Here is a 24,747-nt window from a genome sequence, read left to right on the forward strand (position 1 = left end):
CGTCCCAGGGCTTGTGCGCGCCGCTGAGCCCATGCAAGATAGGCTCGACGCGCGCAGGGGGAGCTTGGGGAAGGTTTTCGGGGGTTATGCGTGTATCTTACACGCATACCCCTTTGAAAATCTGCCCCATAATGCATATATATATACAAATGAACATACTAATGACTTTGAACGCACAACTTAAGTGGTACTTCCAATAAACAAAAGTCTGTTAAAACTTGCTTAATGTAACACTGGCTTTTAGCATAGAAAATTTAACCTCAGGTTACAATTGAAGTAAAGTTAACTCACATTACTGTAGCAAGCGTTACCCTATCAAATAGGTTACCCTGGTGCCTACGTGTTTATTTTATTTATTTATTTATTTAAATTTATTACCATGTTATATATTTATTACCATGTTATAATGTAAAATATTCTTGTTATATTTATTACCATGTTATAATGTAAAATATTCTTATATCTATTTAATACCATGTTATAATGTAAAATAGGGCTGTTATCACCCTATTCCTTTAGTTATCTGGAAACCGATGTGATATCTCGATCGAATGTCGGTATACAAAATAAATAAATAAATAAATAAATAAATAAAAGCATTTATATACCGTTTTTTAAAATAAATTTTTGTCAAAACGGTTTACAAGAATAAAATAAACATAAAAATAATCAAAATAAAATGAGGTTTCAAATATACATAAAAATAAACAATAACTAGTCAGAATGCTAGGATTAAAGACTTTTATAAAATGAAAGATTTGATGCCATGGGCTTAATTTTTTCTCGGGAGTCGAGTGAGGTGTAAATAATAGAAAATATGGAGATTGTATTAATATTGCGGAAGGGGGGGAGGGGTAGGGACAAATGTAAGATTGAAAATGTAGAGAATGAGGATTATAGAGGGTGCAAGCGACTATGCAAGTATAGGTTGACATATGAATAATCGTTTAATTAGATGAAATATTGAACGCAAGTTGAAAAAGGTGGGTTTTGAGAGATTTTTGAAAGTGAAAGGGGTTAGATATTGAACGTAGGGGGTTTGGTAAGGAATTCCAGAGTATTGGTCCGGCTATTCACAGCTGCTTGACATGACAGCATTATGATACTGCTTGAATTGTTTCAGATTCAACTTGCACTGAGAGAGAAAAGAGGAACAAGACCCCCAGACCCAGGAGTCCTGAAACCAAGACTTCCAGGCCCAGGAGCCCTGAAACCAGGAGCCCAAGGCCCAGGAGCCCTGGAAGTAGGAACCATCCCCAGGCTAAGGAGCCCTGAAAGCAGGATCCCCAAGCCTTGATGCCTTGGAAGCTGGACTCCCAGACTTGGGAGCCCTTGAAGCAGAATTCCCAGGCCTGGGATACCTGAAATACACTCCTAGGCTTGGGTGCCCTGGAAGCAGACACTCTGGCCTGTGAGCCTGGGAATCAGAACTCCCAGTAGTAGAAGCCTGGGAACCTTGGGTCCAATATCTTGGCTCCCAGAGCCTCAGACCCAAGTCCAGTAAGCCCAGGAGCCAAGGACCAAAGATCTTGGGGAGGAAGAATAGCCTAGTGGTTAAAGCAGCAGAATACAAACCAGGAGACCAGGGTTCAATTCCTGCTGTTGCTCCTTGCGACCTTGGGCAAGTCACTTTACCCTCCATTGCCTCAGGTACAAACTTAGGGCCGGATTTTAAAAGCCCTGCGCCGGCGCACCTATTTTGCATAGGCCGCCGGCACGCGCACAGCCCCAGGACGCGCGTAAGTCCCAGGACTTCGTAAAAGGGGTGGGGAGGGGACGTGTCCGGGGTCAGGGGCGGGACCGGGGGGCGTGGTGCCGGCCCAGGGGCATGGTAGAGGCCTCCAGACCAGCCCCTGGGTCGGGTGATGGCGCGCCAGCACCCTGCTGGCGCGCGGAGATTTACACCTGCTTTTGGCAGGCGTAAATCTGCCAACAAAGGTGGTGGTGGTGGGGGGGTTAGGTAGGGGAAGGGAGGGGAAGGTGTGGGGGGGGGGGGGTGGAAAGAAAGTTCCCTCCGAGGCCGCTCTGATTTCGGAGCGGCCTCAGAGGGAACAGGCAGCGCGCGCCGGGCTTGGCGCGCACAAGTTGCACAAATGTGCACCCCCTTGCGTGCGCCGACCCTGGATTTTATAAGATACACGGTACCTGAATGTAAACCAATGTGATATCTCTGATCGAATGTCAGTATATAAAAATAAATCTCTGGCCCCTGGAATTTTGGACCTGACATATCCAGCAACTACAAGAAAACAGCACCATGTCTGCAATGAAAACAAATTTAATTGAACAAAAATGGTATATTAATTGCAAGGTTTAATATGTTACCAGCTTGTGAACTACAGAATTACATATAATATCTAAATGGTTCCATCAGCAGATAATATGTGTTTTAAACTTTTTAAAGGAGCAACTACATGATGAAAAGATGACATTAGTGGTCTTTCAAAGATCTGACTCTTGATGAAAGAAGCTGTGTGGGTGTCTTCTGACATACCATCTGTGTTTCTGGGAGCAGCCTCCTCCTGCTCCTTTCACTGATCGTCTGTAAAAATAAGTGTTAGTATATATTAATTGTTGCACATAGGTAACCAAAAACATTCAATAAATGTTATGTACCTTATTGGAATGATTGCTGCAAAGGGTTTTTTTTTCTCTCCCCCACTATCTCCTCAGTACTCCAAAAGGTATTTTCAAACAACATTTTTTATTTTACAATTCTGGGGAGAAGCATGGCATTCCTCACACATGGATGACATCATTGGATGGAGCCTGGCAAGGAAAACCTATGTCAAAGTAAAACTCATGAAAATTACTGATTTCTCAGGGTATACAAGTTTCTTACAGCATCAATAGCAGCAATGACAACAAAACACACTTCCTCCAAAAATCCCCTTTAGCATAACATCAATTCCTTTCTCTTCTTCCTATTTAGTATAGGAACGAACCCTTAGCCAATGATTAAAAACAAAACAATAGCTTTTGGTACTCACAAATCCTTTTACATCTCCTTCCCTGATCACAGGAAGAAGTTCCCTACAGTTAAAATCCACGATTCCTCCCAGTAGCACTGTCAAGGAGTATATTTTGCATCTTATGGAGCCATGGTCCTACTTGACACCAAGCACTAGCTGCAAGAAAAGAGAGAGAGACGTTCCTCCACCCAGACTTCACTCCAGCTTCCTGCCAAACTCTTATCAAAGGCCCCTGTGCAACAGAACTGCAAAAGTAGAGGCTAGAATTCTCCAAGGGCCCCAGCTAATGTCCAAGCCTTGTTTTAGAGGCCCCATCACATTTCTTGTGTAATATTCTCAGGATTCTCTTTCCAAACTCTGGACTGCACTATTGTGGCCATTCCTAGAGGGGCGTTCCATAGCAAATGGTTTAGTCCATTCATTACTCTATCAGTCTCAATATGTCTCCCATTGGGAGGACTATGGATCTAGTGAAGGGACCATAGGGTTCTCTTTACTAATATGTCAATAGACACATCTATGTGATTACAAGCCTGTTACTGCATTTATCTAAACTCACAGCCACTTTTCTCTGTTGTGTTGTGTATTCTTCCCTAAATCTCACTTCCCACAGTTCTGGAATCCTTCTCCTTTATTCACCTGGACCTGGGCTCATTGAACACTCTTTCTATTCCTTTTAGAGAAGCATAACTATCTTTTTGCATGTAGACCCTCAACTGTCTCTCAACTTACTGAGTAGATTAGAAACTCACTGAAAAAACAAACTGTGAGCTACACATATGCATTTATTAAACTTGTTTAAAGTTGTCTCATTGGCTAAGAATGATGGTGAGTTCATAGTTATGACTGGCAAAAAAAACAATTTTGAATAGGAATAAGAGATGGTATGAATATTTAGTCTAGTATAAGAGTTAAGCTAGGCAAACGTAGTTTTTAAATCAGGAGTACCACAAACTCTGGAAGGGAAAAATGGTAGTAGCCCATTAAAAGTAAATGTTTGCATGAAAAACTCTAGGCAGTGTTTAAAAATAAAGGTTGTTGAGAACATTTTTATGTGCTGACTCCAATTAAACAAGGAGAAGAAAAAGATCTTATGGATTAGCAACACCCATGTTCCAACAACACCCATCCCCACTCACTCTTGGAGATATTATTTTACATCCTCAGCAGGAGGTAAAAAGCCTAGGAGTCATTTTTGATTCAGCCCTTACCAGGGAGAACCAAACAGCAGCAGTAACTCAAAAAGCCTTTTGGTACCTCTGTATGGTAAAACAACTCTGCCCATTCCTGCATCCAACTGATTTCAAAACATTAATGAAATCAATTGTACCCGTCCACCTAGATTACGATAATGCCATTTATGTTGGCTTTGCACAAAAAACTCTTACCAAACAAGGCCAGTGCTTCCATTAGGCACACTAGGTGGTTGCCTAGAGCACCAAAATTTTAAGGGCAGCAAAATCCTGCCAGCACAAGGCCCAGAGAAGTGGTGTGCCAGAGTCACTACTGTTGGGAGGAGGAAGTGCTTTGCTGGAGCTGCTGCCAATGAGTAAGGTGCGGGAGGGAAGCGCATGACTGAAGATTTGCTAGGGTGCCAAATACTCTTGCACTGGCCCTGCTATTGAACTTCAGACATTACAAAATGCTGAAGCCAGATCCATCACAGGCAGGAGAAAATGAGAATGGGCCTCTCTCCTATTGTTTACACTTGAATGGCTCCCCACTGCTCAAAGCATTAGATTCAAAATCTTATCCCTGATTTTCCTAGCAAAGGAAGGCATTGGTCCCACCTACCTGATGGAAAAGATGAGAGGATACTATCCTACCTACAACTTGCGCTTAATCCAGAAAAAATATATAATCGTTCCATCCAAGATCCAGAATCTTCATAGGTATGGAATTTACTTCCTCCTTTTCTGCAGGACATTAATGACTATTTGACATTCCATCACCTGAATGACTTTTCAGCTAACTGAGCCTCAGCCTAAAATCCTCTTCCCAGAAACCTCAAATAAAGATGAAATCTAACAAACTTTAAATTATGCCCCACACATGAGCAGAGAGCCATAGAACTAGTCTGCATGTCGTCCCCAAGGAATCCTTGGCGAAGCAATTTGCTCAACCACTGCCTCAGACTCCTTTATATAGCCTTGTATTTAAAACATACCTGTATTGTAATTTAAAATGTGCCTTTTTTACCTTTGAAATGGCTGTTTAGTCAAGAAAAGTGCCATAAAAACTAAAACAAAATTAAATGCAAAACAATTTTTTAAACTGCCACAATTCCTCTTATAGGAAGTAATAGGCATGCTACAGGTTCATTCTGTATGTTAAGATACATATTCACTGCCTTGAAACACAAACAAGGCTGGTATCCTTTGAGACCCTCACTGTAGGATCTGCTGTCCTGAAACCCAAAAGGCAGTATCCTGCCGGCTCCCTTATTGACCGCGTCTGCTACATAAAGCACTTCACACCACACTCACTCTCTCACACCCTGAGTCAACACAACTGTAGATTCCAGGATAAGCAATGTTTTATTACTATTGCCAGGTTATGCTCCAGAAAGCACCATAGCAAAGGAAATATACATATATAGTAAAGACAATAGTTGCAATAATGTAGTACAAATACTTTTGTTACAATTATTAGGAGGGTGGCTATAGGTTTGAGATTTTCTTTCTCTGGCTGTCCCTCTCCCCTTTCCCTCCATGCCTCTGTTTATATCATTTTTGTCTGTACATTTGAAAGTATGTTTTGAGAGATTGCATGCGATTTCCCAAAACATGGTTTAGGGAGAGAAAACAACTGGCTTTCTCTTGTGACTAGCTCTCTCACCACAGAGCCTATGCATCTGTTCTTTACGTCTTCCTTGCCCACACTTGTACAGCTGTGTGATGCAGGGGTCAATAGTGAGAACGCTATGTCTAATGAGGCCTGCGTTCTGAATACAACCTAAGCCAACTTGTGACACTTAGACCAAGTAATCCCATTACATTGTGTTGCATGTCTGCAGTAATACACCTCCGTGAATTTATGCCAGTTTCAGGCAGGAGTAAATATATTCAGGTCTGAGAGCTCTTAGAGGTTAAGAAAAGGATGAATAAGTCTTGGTGGGCAAGCCTGTGGATGGTGTGACAAACATGAATAATAATAATTCAGGGTTGTAATTACTGTTCCATCAGGGTTAGAAAGTTCTTTTTCACTCAATGCACAATTAAACTCTGGAATTTGTTGCCAGAGGATGTGGTTAGTGCAGTTAATGTAGCTGTGTTTAAAAAAGGATTGGATAAGTTCTTCGAGAAGCCCATTACCTGCTATTAATTAAGTTAACAGTAGCATGGAATAGACTTAGTTTTTGGGTACTTGCCAGGTTCTTATGGCCTGGATTGGCCAGATGCTGGGCTTGATGGACTCTTGGTCTGACCCAGTATGGCATGTTCTTATGTTCTGCCTTGTTCTGGGTTGTAACTGCTGCTCCCTGCATGTTATCTCCTCACCACTTACAGATCTATGGTAGCTTCTTTTCTTGCATTTGCCATATATGATTTTTGGGCCATAATAAATATATATTTTTTTTGTCAACTAACTCTAAAATAGCTGTTTTAATAACAGTTACTATTTGAGATTTTTTTCTGATATTCACTCTCCAGACCTAACAAGGAATTTGGGTGAATCCAGTTCAAGATGCTAATGACATGAACAGTATCATTATAAAATAAACAGAAAGAAATTGATTTAGCCAATTAGTTATATGAAGCCCATAGTATTCTGGTAGTGTACTGAGAATTTTAAATCATGTTGCGAGGAAATGCAGTGAAAATGAAAATTGTTTTTTTTTAAATTTTGTGAAAACATTAAGGCTAAGGTACTAAGCCACAGAGTTTGCAGCAGAAATGGGCATTCTGTGCATAACTTGTTCATTTTAATAATATACAAATGACTCTGCAGACTTTATTTTTGCAATAAGGTTTGGCAAAATTGTAGACATCTCAAAAATATTTGCTTTTGCAAACTTTTTCTGATGTAATATTCATTCTGAATTGCTAATAAGCTGATTTTTCAGCTTATTTGCAATTTTGCACAAGTTTTGTAAATAGCTTTAGAAATGCAAAATGACAAACATTAAAACGGCAAATAGTGTGCATACAATTTTGCAAATACAATTAATTACACATGCTATTTACTGGTTTAATGTGCAAAATTTTGTTTGCAAACATGTATGCTGTTTAGTACATCTACCTTGTTGGTGAAAAACATATCTACGAGTACTAGCACTCAGTTGGAAAAATGTTAAAAGAACAAGTGAAAAATGGCAAAATTTGGCATTTTGCTACTTTTGCAAACTTTCATCATTTTTTTAAATTTCAAAAAGCACTGTAAATCTGTCACTCTCTACAGTTTGCATTAAACACTTCTGATATATCTTATAGCAAGTATTTTTGTGAAAATGCACATTTTTGGGAATATTCATGAAAATATTTGTGAAATGATGCACAGTGCATCACTGATACGTTCAAAGTTCTACTCAGACTGTAAAAATAAACTAAAAAAACAAGGGATATGTATAAAATAAACCATTTATTTTCAACAACAGTTTTAGGCATCAAATACAAATAGATCCTCTGAAATAACTTAAGATGTGATTGCTTCCTGATTTCGAGAACTTTACAGGTTCTTGCATTAGAAGAGATGAGGGAGCCCTGTGCTGAATCTGTAGGGGAAGAGGGGTGAGGGGGGAACTGCAACACATAACCAGTAGGTAGTGATAATATTATCACATATCACCAAAGAGAAGGACCTAGCTCCTCTCATCTTGGGTCACCCACCCACCTTAACTAAGACTAATATGCATAACACAGCATTCCCTTATAAAGCTTGTGGTTTATTTATCAGTTTATCTAACTTAGTATATTCTTCCTCTGTAATATGTACAACTTCTGCTTTCTCAGAATCAAGATATGGTTAGAGTATAAATAAAAGTACAGGTCAAATCTTAAGCTACTTCAGAGATACTAATTTTAAATGTAATCATGTTAGACTAAAAAAAAGTGACAATCAATTTGATAATATAGTAATAAAGTCAATTGATTCTGTATAATCCTGATGAAAAATACTGGTGCAGTTTTATCACAGAAGGCAAAAGAAGTAGTTCATGATAGATTATGTATGCTTCACAAGGCAGATTTCTGAAATTTGTAATTATTCAGATGTTTTGTTAATTCTCCAATCCTCAGATCCTTCAGCTGCACTAAGTGCTCGAGGCGATGAATTTTCATCTGCAGAATCTTCAGGGGAAAAATGTGTAAATTTGAGATTAATATAGTAAAATATGTCAAATGGCAACACACCTCTTTTAGCAATCCCATTTTTGGTCTGTATAATAAACAGTAACATTTATAAATAGCAAGTAATAGTTATCCAATGCTACTAGGTTCTTAAGGGCCTATGTACCACAGCATGTTAAAAATGCATGTTAACACACTTTTAACTTGCATTGTACTACTTGCCTGATAATTTCCTTTTCTTTAATGAGGACAGGTTAATCCACACCAGTGGGTTATGCACTTCTACCAGCAGATAGTGTTGGAGCAAAGCTGACGTCACGGTATACATACCCCTGCACTGACATCAGCCTACTAGTATTCTCTGCAAAAGCCAACTGTGGACAACTAAACAATACATGAACATAACTATTAACAGACAACGATTCAAGCCTTGAGTTAACAGGAAAATACTATGCTCAGTCAAAGAGTGTAAAATTTTGGACTGGATCTGACATTTACCAGTAATCCCCAGAAACGCATTCACTCAGGAGAACAATATCATCACCATCTGGCAGCCAAGGGGGGGAAGGTGGATTAACCTGTCCTCATTAAAGAAAAGGAAATTAACAGGTAAGTAGTTATTTCTCCTTTCTTAGCATTCAGACAAGTTAATCCACACCAGTGGGAGGTATCAAAGCTACTCCTGAACTGGGCGGGAGGCCGCCTGTGGTCCGATCAACACCGCACACGTAAAGGCTGCTTCCTCCCGGACCTGCACATCCAGGTGGTAATGCCTGGAAAAGGTGTGCTAGGAGGACCACATCGCAGCTTGGCAAATCTTGATGGGAGACAATAATCTAATCTCTGCCCATGACACTACCTGAGCTCTAGTGGAATAAGCCCTCACCTGACTAGGCAATGTCTGCTCAGGCAACAGCCATGATTACCTCTTTAATCTAGTGGGCTATCATAGCCTGCATGCCAGCTCATCCTATTTACTCTCACCGTGGAGTATAAACAGTCGATCCAATTTCCTGAGAGGTTTAGAAACTTCCAAATACCTCATGATATTCTCTTGACATCCAAGGTCCGTAACAGGAGATATTCATCCGCATTTCTCTCCCTGTCCAGAGTTCGCAGGGAAATTGCTTGATTCAAGTGAAAATCTGAGGCCACCTTTGACAAAAAAGACGGGATAGTTTACAGCTGTATCGCACCTGGAGTCACTCGCAGAAACAGTTTCTGGTAAGACAAGGCCTGCAGTTTGGAAACTCTGTGCGCAGAAAAAATTGCCACAAGAAACACCATCTTCAAAGTAATGAACCTGAAGGAGAAGCTACGCAGGGGTTCCTGCCAAAAAATCCGAAACCAGATTAAGACTCCACAAGGGCACCAGTAACCACAAAGAAGGATGAAGATGCTTCACCCCTTTTAAGAATCGGGCCACAACTGGATAGACCGACAAGGATTCACCATTCACTTGACCTTGGAAACAGGCAAGAGCTGCCAATTGTACCTTCACCCCCTTAATTTAACCCATCCTGCAAAAAATCCAAAAGGAGTGGGATCTTAACCGAACGAGGATGAACCTCTCATACCTCACATCAAGCCTCAAATTCTTGCCAAACCCGAACATAGGCTAAGGAAGTGGAGAACTTTCGCATTCGAAGCAAAGTGGCAATCACAGCAGTGGAATATCCACACTTCAGCAATCGAGCCCTCTCAAGGACCATACCATAAGACAAAATCAAGTTGTATTTTTGTGAAGAATAGGTCCCTGCCATAGCAGATCCCTGAGGACCAGTAATCGGAGAGGAGAGTCCACCAGGAGCCTTCACAGATCTGCATACCATGGCCTCCTGGGCCAATCTGACACCACTAGAAGCACCAACCCTGGGTGACTCTCGATTCTCCGAGTCATTCTGCCCCACATGGGCCATGGGGGAAAGGCATACAGAATCATGCCCTGCGGCCACTCCTGCATGAGGGCATCAATGCCCAAGAACTTTAGATCTCTCTTGCGACTGAAGAAACAAGGAACCTTCGCATTGTGTAATGTTGCCAGCAAGTCTAGAAATGGGAGGTCCCAGGGATCCACTTTGAGTTGGAACGCTTCATTTGACAATTTCCATTCTCTGCTGAGAAAGTCTGCTCTTAAACAGCCCAATGCAGTACCATGTGATGGCTGCAGCGCACGGTTCAATGTGCGATTGGACTTGCGTTTTGGACGCGCGTTCATAATCTCTGATATAAAACGGGGGTTAACGCATCCAAAATGCGCATCGGTAATAGAGCTCATCACATGTAATTGCATGTTGATGAGGCTATTATCTATTCCCCTTGATGCAAAAAAAAATGTGCACCCAGTACACATATTTTTCCTCACCAAATTTCATGCCTGCCCCGAGCAGGCATTAATTTTGGAGGAGCCCAAAAAGTGTACAGTAAAACAGAAAATACTGCTTTTCTGTACTTCCTCTGATTTAATATCGTGGTGATATTAAGTTGGAGGAACTAAAAAATTTGAAATGTGCCCAAATAAATTTAAAAAAAAAAAAAGGATGCTGGTGGACAGGTTAGGAAAATGGATGCTCGTAAACTGAGCGTCCGTTTTCCTAACTCGCTTACAGCTACCTCTCCTAGGCGCCCACTGCTGAGGAGCCACTAAGGGCACACAATTTCCACTAGTGCTTCCTTTTTACCATGGCAGACCATTTGCATTTTGCATCGGGCGCCCCAGAGAAATGGATCGCTGCATGTAAAGGGAGCGGGTGCTCAATTATAAGCGCCCATTTAACACTCGCCAATATTGCATTTTCCTGAAATGTGTGAGGCTGAGATATCCTGAAAATGTATTTCCACCCATTCCATGAGTTGGGCTATTTCCTGCGACACTTGCTGGCTCTTGTTTCCTCCATGGCTATTGATGTAAGCAACTGTTGTCGCATTGTCTGACATTATTCAGACTGCTCAACCCTGTAAGCAGTCGACGAATCTCAAGCATGCAACCAAATGGCACAGGCTTCCAGGCGACTGATGCTCCAGAGAGACTCTTCTGTACTTCAGTGCCCCTGCGCTGTCAAATCATGACAGTGAGACCCCTAACCCTGGAGGTTTGCATCTGTCATGAGTACTAGTCAGTCTGGTGTTCATAGGGGAATGCCCTTTCTTAGATGATCCGCTTGCAACCACCACTGCACTTGGATGGTGATCTCCACTGGTAAGTGAAGCTGTATCGAGTAGTCCTGAGACTATGGACTCCAACGAGCAAGCAGTATGTGCTTAAGAGGATGCATATACGCCCTTGCCCATGGAACTACCTCTAGGGTGGCTGCCATCAACCTGAGCACCTGCAGATAAGACCATATCATTGGGTATATTGTTTCAGTCAATAGTCGCACCTGCACTTTCAGTTTCTGAATGCGGATCTCCAGCAAGAATACTTTTCCTTGCTTCGTGTCAAAACAAATACCAAGATACTCCAGTGATTGGGATGGCTGCAGATTGCTCTTGGCCAAGTTCACCACCTAACCTAGTTCCTGTAGCAAGGAGATCACCTTACGCGAGACCTGAAGGCTCTCTTTCATACTCTTGGCCCGAATTAGCCAATCAACTAAGTACAGGTGGACCAGAACACTGCTGCTACAACCACCATGACCTTGAAGAAGCTTCTGGGTGTGGTGGCCAAACCAAAGGGTAGCATGCAAAACTGATAATGTTGCTTCAAAAAAGCAAAACGCAGAACCATTGATGTCACTGGGCAACAAATTTTCACAAAAGTCATGTTACAGAAATGAAATTAGTCAATTCTTATAAATTTCCATGTGCTAAACATGAATGTGACTGTGAAAATGCAAAATTGGCTCTAGTTTTTTTGTAATATGCAATAATATAATTACATCTTGAATTGTATGCCAATAGTAGGAGACCTACGGTTAATACCGTTTGAAAAATGAAGTCATAGACTACGTCTTAGATTTCTTTGCTTGTCTCTTGTACAAGTTGTTCGGGAGCATCTCTGCGGAGTGTCCAGCAGTAGTCAGCCAGTATGAATATTTCAAATGCTCACCCTTTCTGACTGGGCTTCATATAGTACACTGCTGATGTCAGCTTACTCAGCAGCAGCATGGCAGTAGAATTGCATTGCATCAGAAAATGATGTAATAAACGCTGGATGATGTGTGCATGATGCAATATGCAATATGATGCAATATTACATCATTCTAGGCTTATTTACAGTCCTACTGGATAAATTTACATGACTAAACATAGAAAGTGAACTATATTAAATATCTTCAAAACGAGAGCCAATAAAAACTTTTCATAGTCATATTCGTGTTCAGCACATCAAGATACTACAAAGTAGGACCTTTTTAGGTCAGTAACACTTTCATTGTTGCCCAGTGTGTTCCAAACGACTGGAAATATGTAGGTACGTCTCTGACAAACCCAGAGATGTAAGAAATTCCCCTGACTGTACTGCCATTATCACTGAGCATAAAGTTTTCATACGGAAATGAGTCACCTGCAAATAATGGTTGACTCCCTTGAGATCCAGGATGGGGTACAATGAAATGAATGGAATATTGGCCTATATTTTCTTGTGACATAGGCATTGGGACTATAGCCCACAGGCTGAGAAGTCTTGACAATGTATACTCCACTGCCTGCCTCGTCTGTGGAGAGCTGCAAGGAGACACTATGAAAACATCCTGAGGAATACTGAGAAACTCCAGAACATAGCCATCTCTTATCATCTTCAGAACCCACTGTCTGATGTGATCTTAACCCATCTCCAATAAAAAAAGAGATGCGATCCCCTATCTCCTGTTCCCAGGGGTGAGTCAGCACACCTTCATTGAGAGGTTTGGGGGGCACTGCCACTCAAGCCTGCACCCTGTTTGGGCTGCCTGGGACGAAAGGACTGAGACCTACCCAAAGGTCGAGCCCTCTGTAGGGTCAAAAGCATTTGAAACCCCTAGTACAAGCTCTCGTGCCGAAAGAGCGCGGCACCTGCTTCTTATCCTCTGTTAACTAAGGAACCCGGGACTCACTCCACTTACTGGCCATTTTTTCCAACTCACTCCCAAACCAGAGTGATCTTTTAAAGGGCAATTTTGTAAGATTAGACTTTGAAATTGTATTAGTCAACCAATTCCTCAGCCATAGCTGACGCCTGGCTGCTATCACTGAAGCCACCCCTCTGGCAGAAGTGTGGACCAGGTCACAGCCCGCATCTTCCGAAAGGCGGCTGCTGGTTCCATCACTGCCCTGGAATTCAAACCAGATTCATCGACTTCCCGAGAGAGAAGGAAACAAGTATGAACCACCAGGAAGCAACAAGTGGCTATCTGCAAATTCGCTATCACCTCAAAGGCCTGCTTAAGGATAGTCTCAATTCTCCTATCTAGAGCATCCTTCAATGCCGCTCTCCCTTCTAGAAGCACACACCTTTGCATCCACTTTCGGAAAGTGCAACTGCTCTCTCCAGCCGGACTCAAGGGGTACAATGCTTCCAAGGCTCATTCCCCTTTAAAATTAGCTTCCAGGGTGCCCCATTCAAGATCAATCAATTCTTGAACAGCATCCTTAATGGGGAAGAAACATGATGCTTTACGCAAAGAAATTAAAATGGTATTTTTCTTTGGCTCAGATATGGAATCAGCACCCGGCACCCCCAGCATCTTCAATGTCTGGGAGATCAGAGTTGGCAACTCATCTCTATGAAAGAAACACAACATTGTTCTACATGGCTCCAATCCCGTAGGCATTTCCCCATCCTTCAGGGAGTAAGGATTGGCTTCATCACCCATGCCATCTGGCTCCCTATCAGTATGACCTGCAGCAGGTCTAGACGTATTCTGATGCTTACCCATGGCACCAGGCATGTGGGAATTTGCAGCCTGTGATCCTGAACTATTAGGTTTGGCTGGGGCTGCTGAATGCGCCTGAACAAAGGACTGCAGCCCTTGAAAAAATTCCACCCAAGAAAAGGCAGAAGGATCCATTCCAAAACCAGGGAGGCGTCAGTCCTGCGCTCACTGAGCTTACCTTCCCCCGCTAACAAACCAGTTAGAGGAGTCCCAAAGCCAGGCAAAACCTCTGGTAGTTCCCCCTCCTGTTCCATTCCTGCATTATGCTGGGAAGGACCAGGAATAGCAAAACCAGTCAGAGACAACTCTCCCTGAGCCTCCAAGCAGCACTGACACAAGTTAAAAGGGAAGCCAGGCTGTGATGCCCAAATATGGCAAACAGCACAAAGGGTAAGTTGCTTAGGCTTCTTTGTTATTGGCGCCATGGATAAACACCCACTATCAGTACGCTCCCAAAAGGGATAACTGTGCGCTCAGCTGTGTGTTCGCTTGGATAGGCACCCAAAAACAATCTCTGTCTAACAATCGTACACTGCGGATGCCCAAAATGTAGGCGCCCAAAACACAGTTCAGGTAGGCAACCACCTGAGTGCCCACCTAAGCGTCCCCCTAACCATCCACCTGAGTGCACACTCGGGTGCACAAGTGTGAACCGACATCAGGCACTGATTCGCAGTAGCCTTATGCGCAGAAAAGCACGTGAATGCCGCCAGGGCCTACCACGAGGTGTCTAAGCAAAGCCTGAGAGTGGGACCTAGCCAAAAAGGCTGCTCAACCTGCCAAGCTGTCACAACTTCCCAAGCTCCCCGGGAGATGGGAATCGGACATCGGATCAGTGCACTGAGCTCGGAGCCCAGAAGGGGGTGGAATCTCTAAAATTAACTCCCCTCTCTTTTTTTTATATATATATATATATATATATATATATATATATATATATATATATATATATATATATATCTATATCTATATATATACTCTTTACCTGAGTTCAGCCCATCCCGGCCGAGTACAGAGTTGGTCTCCGGCTGCGGGAGGAGAGGGCAAATGCTTTCACCGCTGCACTCGGCTTCATGCACTCGCTAGACTCTCAGCTGTTTATCTCTCGACAGCTAAGTCCACGCCGGAAAACAGCTACTGAACCGAGGCACTCTTCTGAAGAAGTGATCCGCAGATATCACCTCAGGAAAACTTGACTGAGAGAGGGACTATAAGGTATCACCTCAGGAGAAAGGGGCAAATTAATTTCCTTCTTTTCTCCTTCTACAAATTTTTTTTTAAGCAATCCCCAGTAGAGAGATGCACATCCACCTTCTGCTGGAGACGGAGATACTGGTGGGCTGAGGTCAATGGAGGGGTATATATACCATGACGTCAGCTTTGCTCTGTCTCCATCTGCTGGTAGAAGTGCATAACCCACTGGTGTGGATTAAACTATCTGTATGCTAAGAAAAACATATTACCGATGTAAGTCCTCACATATGGGTAATATTATCAAATGAAGTCCGGCACGGAAAACTTTTGCCAAAGTTTCTAGAACTTTGACTAGGCACATTGAGCATGCCCAGCAAGACATTATCCACAGGTTCATGAGGGGTCTCTCTTCAGTCTTGTAATAAAGAATTATGAAAAATAAAATAAACTGAACAGAAAACCAACTCTGCGGGGTGGTGGGTGGGTTTCCTGAAGACTAACATCCTGCTGTCCTAGAAGAACACCTGTTACAGGTAAGCAACTCTGCTTTCTCCTAGGACAAGCAGGATTGCAGTCCTCACATATGGGTGAATCCCTAGCTGGAATGATTCTCCGTGAGGAGTTAGCAATCTGTAATGAAACTGCTATATGATGGGAGGAGCAATCAGATAGGAGTTAGCAATCTGTAGTATTTAGGAGAGTTGTGGGTGGATCCTTGGACCAGTGGCAGATGACCACGCCCTCAGGGAAGATCCCGAGAGGGACCACCGATCAGGCTCAGAGTATGGAGACAGACACACACTAGTTCTTTTATTAGACAGTATACTGAACCACCAGAGGTGGCAGTAGTGAGCCTGAATGCCCGGCTGGGCTGTAGTCCCTCAGAAGCTGGAACAGCGATCCCTGGAGGCTGAGCTATAGAGAAACTGAAATATAGTGAGTAGGCAGGGTAAGCAGAGTTCATGTACCGAACCTGATGGTAAGACTCACACCATGTCTCATAGAAGCCCAGGAGCTGGAATGTATAGGCCCTCAAGGAGCAAGTACCCTGGTTCCAGGGAAAGTTCTGAGAGAGCGATGGTAACTCACAGATGTAGTAGGCAGTGTTGGCTTCCAGGCAGAAGTCCAGGAACAAGGGCCCTCGAGGAGCGAGTACCGGTTCCAGACTGCAATCTACAAAGTATGAGAGAGAGCGAGGCCCCTGAGGAGCGGGTACCCCTAGTTAGTCCAAGGAGGCAGAGTAGCTTAGATAGAACGAATCCAAATCCGTAATCGTATCCTTATCCTTGCTAACTCGATGTGTTAGCAAATTTTAAGACCTTAAATATCCGTCACGGGTGATGTCATCTTCGGGGTACGCCCCCGAGGTTTGCGCCTCGCCGGTATTTCAGTCGGGGCTGCGCGCGCCCGCCCCTAGGCCTCCAGGAAACGTGACAGTCAGCAGCGTGGAGCCGGTCCTCGGCAGGAAGACGCTGCAGCAGCCAATTTTCCCGTGGACGAAGAGGGAGGTGCCAAAGAGGTGAGGAGGGCGGAGAGAGGGCGTCGGGAACCGTTGGACACAGCACTAGCTACAGGCTGCTCCCGAACAACAATAGGACTAACAGCACCTAATCAGGTGCTAACGTGCACAACAGGGGTGCTGATGGTAAAAGAGGGAGTCAGCCTGAACCCGAACAATGGGCCTGGGACAGGAAGAATTGAGTTTCAGAGCTGAAAGAGATTCCAGAGGACAGACTGGCTGAAATTACTGTTGCGTTGGTCATCCCTGTCCAGACAACAGCGTGAGGCAAAGGTGTGGAGGGAACTCCATGTCGCAGCCCTGCAGATCTCATCCACAGGAATCACTCGCAAGTGGGTCACCGAAGCTGCCATGGCTCTAACAGAATGAGCCCTGCCATGGCCCCCAAACTGCAGTCCAGCCTGTGCATAGCAGAAAGAAATACAATCTGCTAACCAGGTGGATAGAGTCTGTTTTCCAATGGCAACTCCCAAATGTTTTTTGTCAAAAGAGATGAAGAGTTGCATAGACTGTCTGTGGCCTGCTGTCTGCTCCAGGTAGAAGGCTAAGGCTCTCTTGCAATCCAGACTGTGCAGAGTCCATTCATCCTGGTGTGAATTCGGATTGGGAAAAAAGATGGGTAGGACAATGGACTGATTCAGATGGAATTCCATGACCACCTTGGACACTAACTTGGGGTGCATACACAGAACCATCCTATCGTGAAAGAACTTCGTATAAGGTGGGTACATCACCAAAGCTTGAAGTTCACTGACTCAGCGCACTGAGGTGACCGCTACCAAAAAGATGACTATCCAGGACAGATACTTCAAGTCACAGGAATGCAGAGGCTCAAACAGAGCCTTCATAATCTCGGCCAAGACCATGCTGAGGTCCCAGGAGACAGTGCGGGGCCTTAGGGGAGGCTTCAGCTGAAGCAGGCCTCACATAAAGTGCCCCATGATAGGCTGCACCCCTCAGCGGTAGGTCCCAATAGCACTGAGATGGACTCTGATGGAGTCAGAAGGTAATCAAGGAGCTTTGAGGTGGAACAGTAGAACGGATCCAAGCCATGGCACTCACACCAAATGGAGAACCCTTTACACTTCAGACTGTAAGACATCTTAATGGAAGGCCTCCTGGATTCTACCAGGACCCGAGATACCTCTTCCGAGAGATCCAGGAACTGTAAGGTTACCCTCTCAACATGCAAGCCGTGAGGGACAAGGCCTGGAGGTTGGGATGGTGCAGCCAGACTGACTGGCACCCGCAGGGAAAGATCCTGCAAAAGCAGGAACCAAATCCGCCTCGGCCAATAAGGGGCGATGAGAATCATGGTTCCCTGGTCCTGTTGAAGCCTTAGGAGAGTCTTTGACATTAGTGGAAGTGGAGGATACGCATATAGGAGGCCCATGCCCCAATGGTGGGCAAAGACATCTGATGCTGGCTTACCTTTCCCCCTGAACTGGGAGCAAAACTGATTCACCTTTTTGTTGCAGGGGGAAGGGAAAAGATCCACATCCGGATTCCCCAGAGATGGAAGATCGAATCCGCGACCTCCTGCTTCAGGGACCTCTCGTGTGGGTGGAAGGAATGATTCAGATCGTCCGCCACAAAATTCTACAGCCCTGGTAAGTACATGGTGTGGAGCAGGATGCCCTGGGACAGAGCTCATGACCAGATCTGTACCAATTCCTGACAAAGGAGGAACGACTTCATGCCTCCCTGCTTGTTCAGGTACCACATCGCCACCTGATTGTCTGTCCAAACAAGGACCACTTTGTTTGCCAGGCGATCCTGAAACACACAAAACTCATACTGGATCGCTTGGAGCCACAGGAAGTTTATCTGATACTGCTTCCCCTATATCGATCACTGACCCTGGGTGCGGAGACCTTCTATATGGGCACCCCAGCCCAGGTGGGAAGGATCTGTGGAGAGGATGACTTGAGCAGGGGAAAGCTGAAAAGGGACCCCAATCACTAAGTTGGATAGGGTCCCCCACCATGACAAGGACTCCCGGAGAGGTGGAGTAACCCTGTTGTGCACCTGAAGGTCCTGGGTGGCCTAACGCCATTAGGACCATAGAGTCAACTGCGCCCTGCACACATGCAGACAAGTGAAAGGAGTGACATGGATGGTTGCAGCCATGTGACCCAACAGACGTAGCATGTGGTGCGCGAGACCTGGTGACTCTGAGAGATCGCTCCCGCCAGGGACACTAGGGTGAGTGCCCGAGGCTGGGGCAAGAATACCAGAGCCTGAGCTGTGTCGAACCTGGCACCAATCAAGTTCAGCTGCGGGGACAGAACCAGCTGATTCTTCGAGTAATTGATCAGAAAGCCCAAGGTCTCTAACACTGTAATGGTGGAGCGTGGCGACTGCAGCACACCCTGCCTAGTGGAGCTCTTGATGAGCCAGTCATTCAGGTAGGGAAAGACCTGCACCCGTAGTCTCCTCAGGTGAGCACCCACCACTGCCAGGCACTTTATGAAGACTCGGGGCGCTGACGCCAGGCCGAAAGGCAGCACCCAGTACTGAAAGTGGACCTTGCCTACCACAAATCGGAGGTATTTCTATTGGACGTGGGAAATTTTGATATGGGCATTGGTATCTTTTAGATCGAGGGAGCAAAGCCAGTCACCCCTCCACAGGAGAGGGATTAGGGCACCCAGCGAGACCATCTTGAACTTTTCCTGTTCTAGGAATTTGTTTAAGGCCCTCAGGTCCAGAATAGGAGGCCTTCTGTTTTCTTTGGAATCATGAAATACCTGGAGTAGAAGCCACTGCCCTGCTGCTTTGGTGGAATGGGCTCGATTGTCCTGGCCATTAGAAGGGCGAAGAGCTCCATCAACAGGATTTGCTGAATTGTTGAAAACCTCCATGAGGGACAAGGAGGAGAGTCTGAAGGGACCCGCTGGAAATGTAACCGGTACTCCCGACAAAAGATGGACAGGACCCACAGGTCCGAGATGATAGCCGACTATTGGTCCACAAAGAACCGCAGCCGTTGCCGGGGGTACATGTGGCTGGCTTACTCACAGCCAGTCAATAACCCATACCAGGGCTCTGCTGGGGCACTGGTTGTTTCCGAGGAGTACATGGCTGCCAAAGGCATGTCCTAGGCCCCGCCCGTTGAGACCTTGCTCTGACTGCCGGAGGGTAGTATTTCCTTGGGCGGTAAAAAGGATATCTGGGGCCTTGTCTCGAGAACTTCTTGCCAGTGGACTGTGAGTCTGATGTGCTGGCTGAAAGATTATGAAGGGTCTCATGATGATCCTTCAGCTGTGCCACTGCTTCCTTAATTTTATCTCTGAAAAGATTCTCTCCAGTGCAGGGCAAGTCCACCAGATGCTCCTGCACCTCTGGTTGGAGGTCAGAGGCTTGAAGCCAGGCCATGTTGCAAGCACCTATGCCTGCAGCAGCCACTCTTGCCACCATCTCCAACACATCATAGGCAGACAGGATCTCATGCTTGTCAGACTCCAAGCCCTTCTGCACCACCTTTAGGTAATCCTCCTGCAGCTGCTGCGGGAGGCATTCCACTAGATCCTGAACCTGCTTCCAGAGATTCCTGGAGTACTGGCACATATGTAATTGGTAACAGGCAATATGGACCACCAGCATACAGCGATGGAAGACCTTTCTTCCCAGGGCATTCAGGGCCCTGTGTTTGCGGCTTGGAAGAGCCTTCTTGAGTGCGGATTCCACCACCACGGACTGCTGCGGAAGCTGATGCCACTCAAAACCCATGGTAGGCTGCACCAGGTACACAGCTTCGGTCTTCTAGTTCACCGGGGGTACCAAAATAGGGTGCTTCCAAAGCCAGACAAACAATTCCATGAAAATGTCATGTACCGAAACAGCCACACCTCCTTAGGCGCATCCACAAATTGGAGGACCTTCAGCATTTTGTGCCTGGAGTCCTCCTCCATCAGGAGCTGGAATGGGACTGACTCTGCCATGACCTGCACAAAACCAGCAAATGTCAAGTCCTCAGGGGGAGATCTATGCCGCTCCTCTGCAGGTGATGGCTCAGAGGGCAGGTCCTTGGAATCCTCTGAAGAGGACATGGATGCCTCATCCTCCCAGGGGTCGATCGGAGCATCCTCTTCACTCAGGCTGCCCGGGGACCCCAGTGGCACCAGGCTGCCCGGGGACCCCAAAGGCACCAGGAGCCCAAAGGGCATCGGGGGCACGGAAGGCATCAGCAGCACAGCAGGTACCGGGGGTACAGAGGGAACCGGGGCTACCTGGGACACCAACGGCACCAGACCTCCAAGGGCACCGAGGAACCTGATAGGGTCTCAGGCAATGTCAGCTGCGGGGTCTTCCGTGGAAGCAGGACCATCTGCCCCAAAGGCCCTCCCTCATCCGAGGAACTGGCCACCGGAATAGCCTCCGATCAGGGCACCATCGGTGTCCCTGGGGCATCGAAGGCACCCGGGGCACCGGCAAGAGCTGCGTCAGCAGTGCACCTAGAAGCAAATCTAAGCGCTCCAATAATGGTGCCAGCATCAATAGGTTCTGGTGGCGGTGGCAACCCCAATGGGGTTGGCGGCTCTATGCCTTGTAGAGCCCAGCCGACTGCCAACTATACTCTGCACTCCAACTCCTCCTTAAAAGCTGACAAAGTCAAGATAGCTTGAGGAGGAGGATGTGAGAGAGACCAGGTCCCCTTCGGAGCCCCGAGGGGAACTGGTACACAGCACTGGAACCAGTGCGGGGATCGCCTCTGGCCCTCAGCTTCGAAGGAGAATGATGCCTTCTTGGCCCAGGACCGCTTAGGGGGAAACCTGGCCGATGCTGGTGCATTCCTGAGCTTGAATTCATGCTAGGATGGTGACCAATGATGGTACTTCCTCAACTTCTCACTGTGCTCGGCCCGGTATTTCCCTGGAGCCGAGGGAGATGGTGAGGAACTGGACCTGGACCGAGAGGAAATAGAAAGAGGCTGGTCCTCAGTGCCCAATTTGTTCTGGGAACCTGACAGTGGAGAAGCTAACACGGGACTGGTGGTCACCGGCCCATCTTTATCCTGAGGCGTCGATGCCCCTGATGCCGTTGAGGGCTCAGACTTCCTGGGACCGAACAGCTTCTCCATTTTGTTGAGGCATGTCCAGCACCCCTTGGGGGACATATGGGCGTAGAACGCATAGCTCCAGACATCATGCGATGCCCTCAGGCACAAAATACAGAACTCATGGGGGGCTGTAATGGACATAGTTTGGGGGCACTGGGGGCATCGGCAAAAGACTGATGACACAATTGGAAAAACAACTGGTAAACGGTCAATGGCTGGTGGCCGCCGGGAGATGGCACCATCAGAAATCGACTGCTAGGAACGTACAAACTCACCATGTTGCCCGCTAACTAGGGTTGGGAGATCGAGGGACCAAGCGAGACAAACCGAGAAAAATTAACTCGATCGTGGTAGTTTTCCAACCAAAAACCGCGCGAGCTCCACATCCACAAGATGAACGCTCCAGGGAAAAGAAGAGACTGAAGAAGGACCCTACATGAATGCGTGGATAGTGGCATGTTGGGCATGCTAAGTGTGCCTAGTCATAGTTCTAGAAACTTTGACAAAGGTTTTCCATGCTGGGTTCCATCTGATGATGTCACCCATATGTGAGGACTACCATCCTGCTTGTCCTAGGAGAATCAAAGAACACTCAGCCTGGTAAAAAAAAACAAACACAGTTACCTTTTCTCCCATATTTACCTTACCTGAAATTTTAAGTGATGGAGTCCCTATGTCAGAAGCAATCCCCAATTGCTACTGCCCTGCTGGCATCATTTTTCAGATTGGCATTGGCTGACCTGACACTCTTCTTTGCCCTGCGGGAAAAGGGGAGCCTCAGGTCAGCTGGCAGCATTTTGAATATCACTGCTGGCACAGCAGAAGCAACTGGGGATTACTCCTGCCCTTGGTTCTCTGTTACTTAAAATTTGGGATAAAAGAGAGTCCAGGCGGGGATGAGAAGGGACTTGGGTGGTGGGGATGGGTGGACATTGCTGAGAGGGGGTTCTTTGATCATCGAGGGGGTGAAGTCCAACCTGTGTGATATCTAATGGGGAAGGGGATTTGTTTGCTGGGAGAGTGAGGGTTGCCTAACTGGGAGAAAGGGTGTTTGTGTGGGGACTGAGGACACTTGGGGCTATGTGCCCCTTTTTGAATCATGGGTGGGGGTCTGAGACAGCCTGCCAATGCCTTTTATAAATGTTAATTATAACTCTTAAGATGTAATTAACTTTCTCAGGTTTAACACAAATCACATGATGTAATGTAATTTATGTTAAGCTATTTTAATATTCATGAGCTGCTTTGTATGTAACACAGCTCATTAATATTTTTTTGCACATTGAGCCAAATTTTTTTGCTTTATTGATATCACCAAGTATTTCCAATAATGTGTTACATGTTCTAAGCACCAAACTTGGCATTTAATGTGTGTTTACACACTTTATCAAACAGGGCCCTTACAGGGTCATTTATCATTTTGTGTTAAACACATTAGTTATGAAAGTGGGAGGAGTTTGGGTGGAGTTAATGGAAATGAGCAGCTCCTAACGTGTTCAGGCAGGAGGGAGAGGGAGGGAGGAGGAGAGAGAGAGAGAGACCAATATGTAACTTTGCTATTTATACCACTGTAAGAGGGGGCAGTTTTAACTCTGGGTGGGGTAGGTTTGAGGGTGCAGTTTTATTTATACAGTCAGGGGTACAAACAGCAAAGTTGATATCCATGAAAATTTTCTGTCATTTGGAGCGATGAAAGGTAAAAGAGGAGTTGATTTGTACTCTACCTAGCTTGATTGAAGCTAGAGAGTGCATCAAGCTAGGTAGAGAGTACATTGTACAAATCAAGTCCTCTTTTACCTGTCAATGTACTCTCTACCTAGCTTGATGCACTCTGTATCTAGCTTCAATCAAGCTAGGTAGAGTATATTGTACAAACCAACTCCTCTTTTATCTTTCATCGCTCCAAATGACAGAAAATTTTCACTGATATCAACTTTGCTGTTCGTACTCTGTGTATGTGAAACTGCACCCCCCCAATCCCACCATGAGTTAAAAATACCCCCTCTTACAGTGGTATAAATAGCAAAATTACATATTGGTCTCTCTCTATCTCACTTGCTCGTTTGCCCACCTGCCCAAACGGCATTTGTAATAAAAATCTTTTCGGTTGTTAACATGTCTGTGAAAATTAGCACTGGTGCAATAAATTTATCGCAGCTTGCGAAAATTACCAGTGCGATTTGGGAGCAGGGCAATTAGCCTAACCACGCTTCCTTTTTATCACAGATGCTATTTTCCCTATATTTATAGCTTTTTGTTGAATCTCGGTCTTAAGGCAGGATTCATCATTCCCTGCGGAATGATGAATCCCGTGAAAAAGGGGGCGGGGTGAAGGGGGATGGGCCTGTGAAAGGCCGCAGCTATTCGCACCATGACTGTGCAATTTCGCCAGCCGCGGTGGGGCCGGCTGCGGCCTTTCGCAGCGAATAGCGACACCGGAAAAGGTGTAGCTATTCGCTGCGCTACTGCCAGCGATAATGTTCCTCACAATATCGCTGGCAGCGGAGCCGCGGCCAACTCCTCTCCCTCCCCTAATTTGCATATCACATGCGAAAAGGCCCTTTTCGTATGCAATATGGTCCTAATGCACGCGATAATGCTTTGAAAAATAACCTCCTTAGGCCTGGATTTATCAAAATGTGATAGCAAAAGGGGTGTGTTTTATTCTAATAGATAGGGGGGAAGGAGAGAGAGAGAGAGACTAGCCACAGTGCCCTATCCCTAGATAGGTATTTACATCCCTATAGGCGACCAGCCTAGTAACTTGAGATGAGGTTTAGGTATTAGTGTAGGGGTTAGGGGCCATGTTGACATTCAAAGTGAGACGTATGAACAGAACAATGGTCTCTTAGTGAGAGAG

The 24,747-nt window shown here is 45.4% G+C and overlaps 1 protein-coding gene across 1 annotated transcript in view; it reads right to left on the minus strand.

Moving 5' to 3' along the window:
* Positions 1 to 6,335: 6,335 nt before the first annotated feature.
* The window catches only part of LOC115095608 (sperm flagellar protein 1-like), a 105,707-nt gene continuing 87,295 nt past the window's right edge, over positions 6,336 to 24,747 (minus strand). The window contains exon 7 of the mRNA XM_029609578.1: positions 6,336 to 8,260. Coding sequence (XP_029465438.1) covers positions 8,147 to 8,260 — 114 coding nt within the window. The 3' untranslated portion in view covers positions 6,336 to 8,146. The remainder of the gene's footprint in view (positions 8,261 to 24,747) is intronic.

This window comes from Rhinatrema bivittatum, chromosome 7 (assembly GCF_901001135.1).
Source record: "Rhinatrema bivittatum chromosome 7, aRhiBiv1.1, whole genome shotgun sequence".
NCBI classification, from domain to species: domain Eukaryota; kingdom Metazoa; phylum Chordata; class Amphibia; order Gymnophiona; family Rhinatrematidae; genus Rhinatrema; species Rhinatrema bivittatum.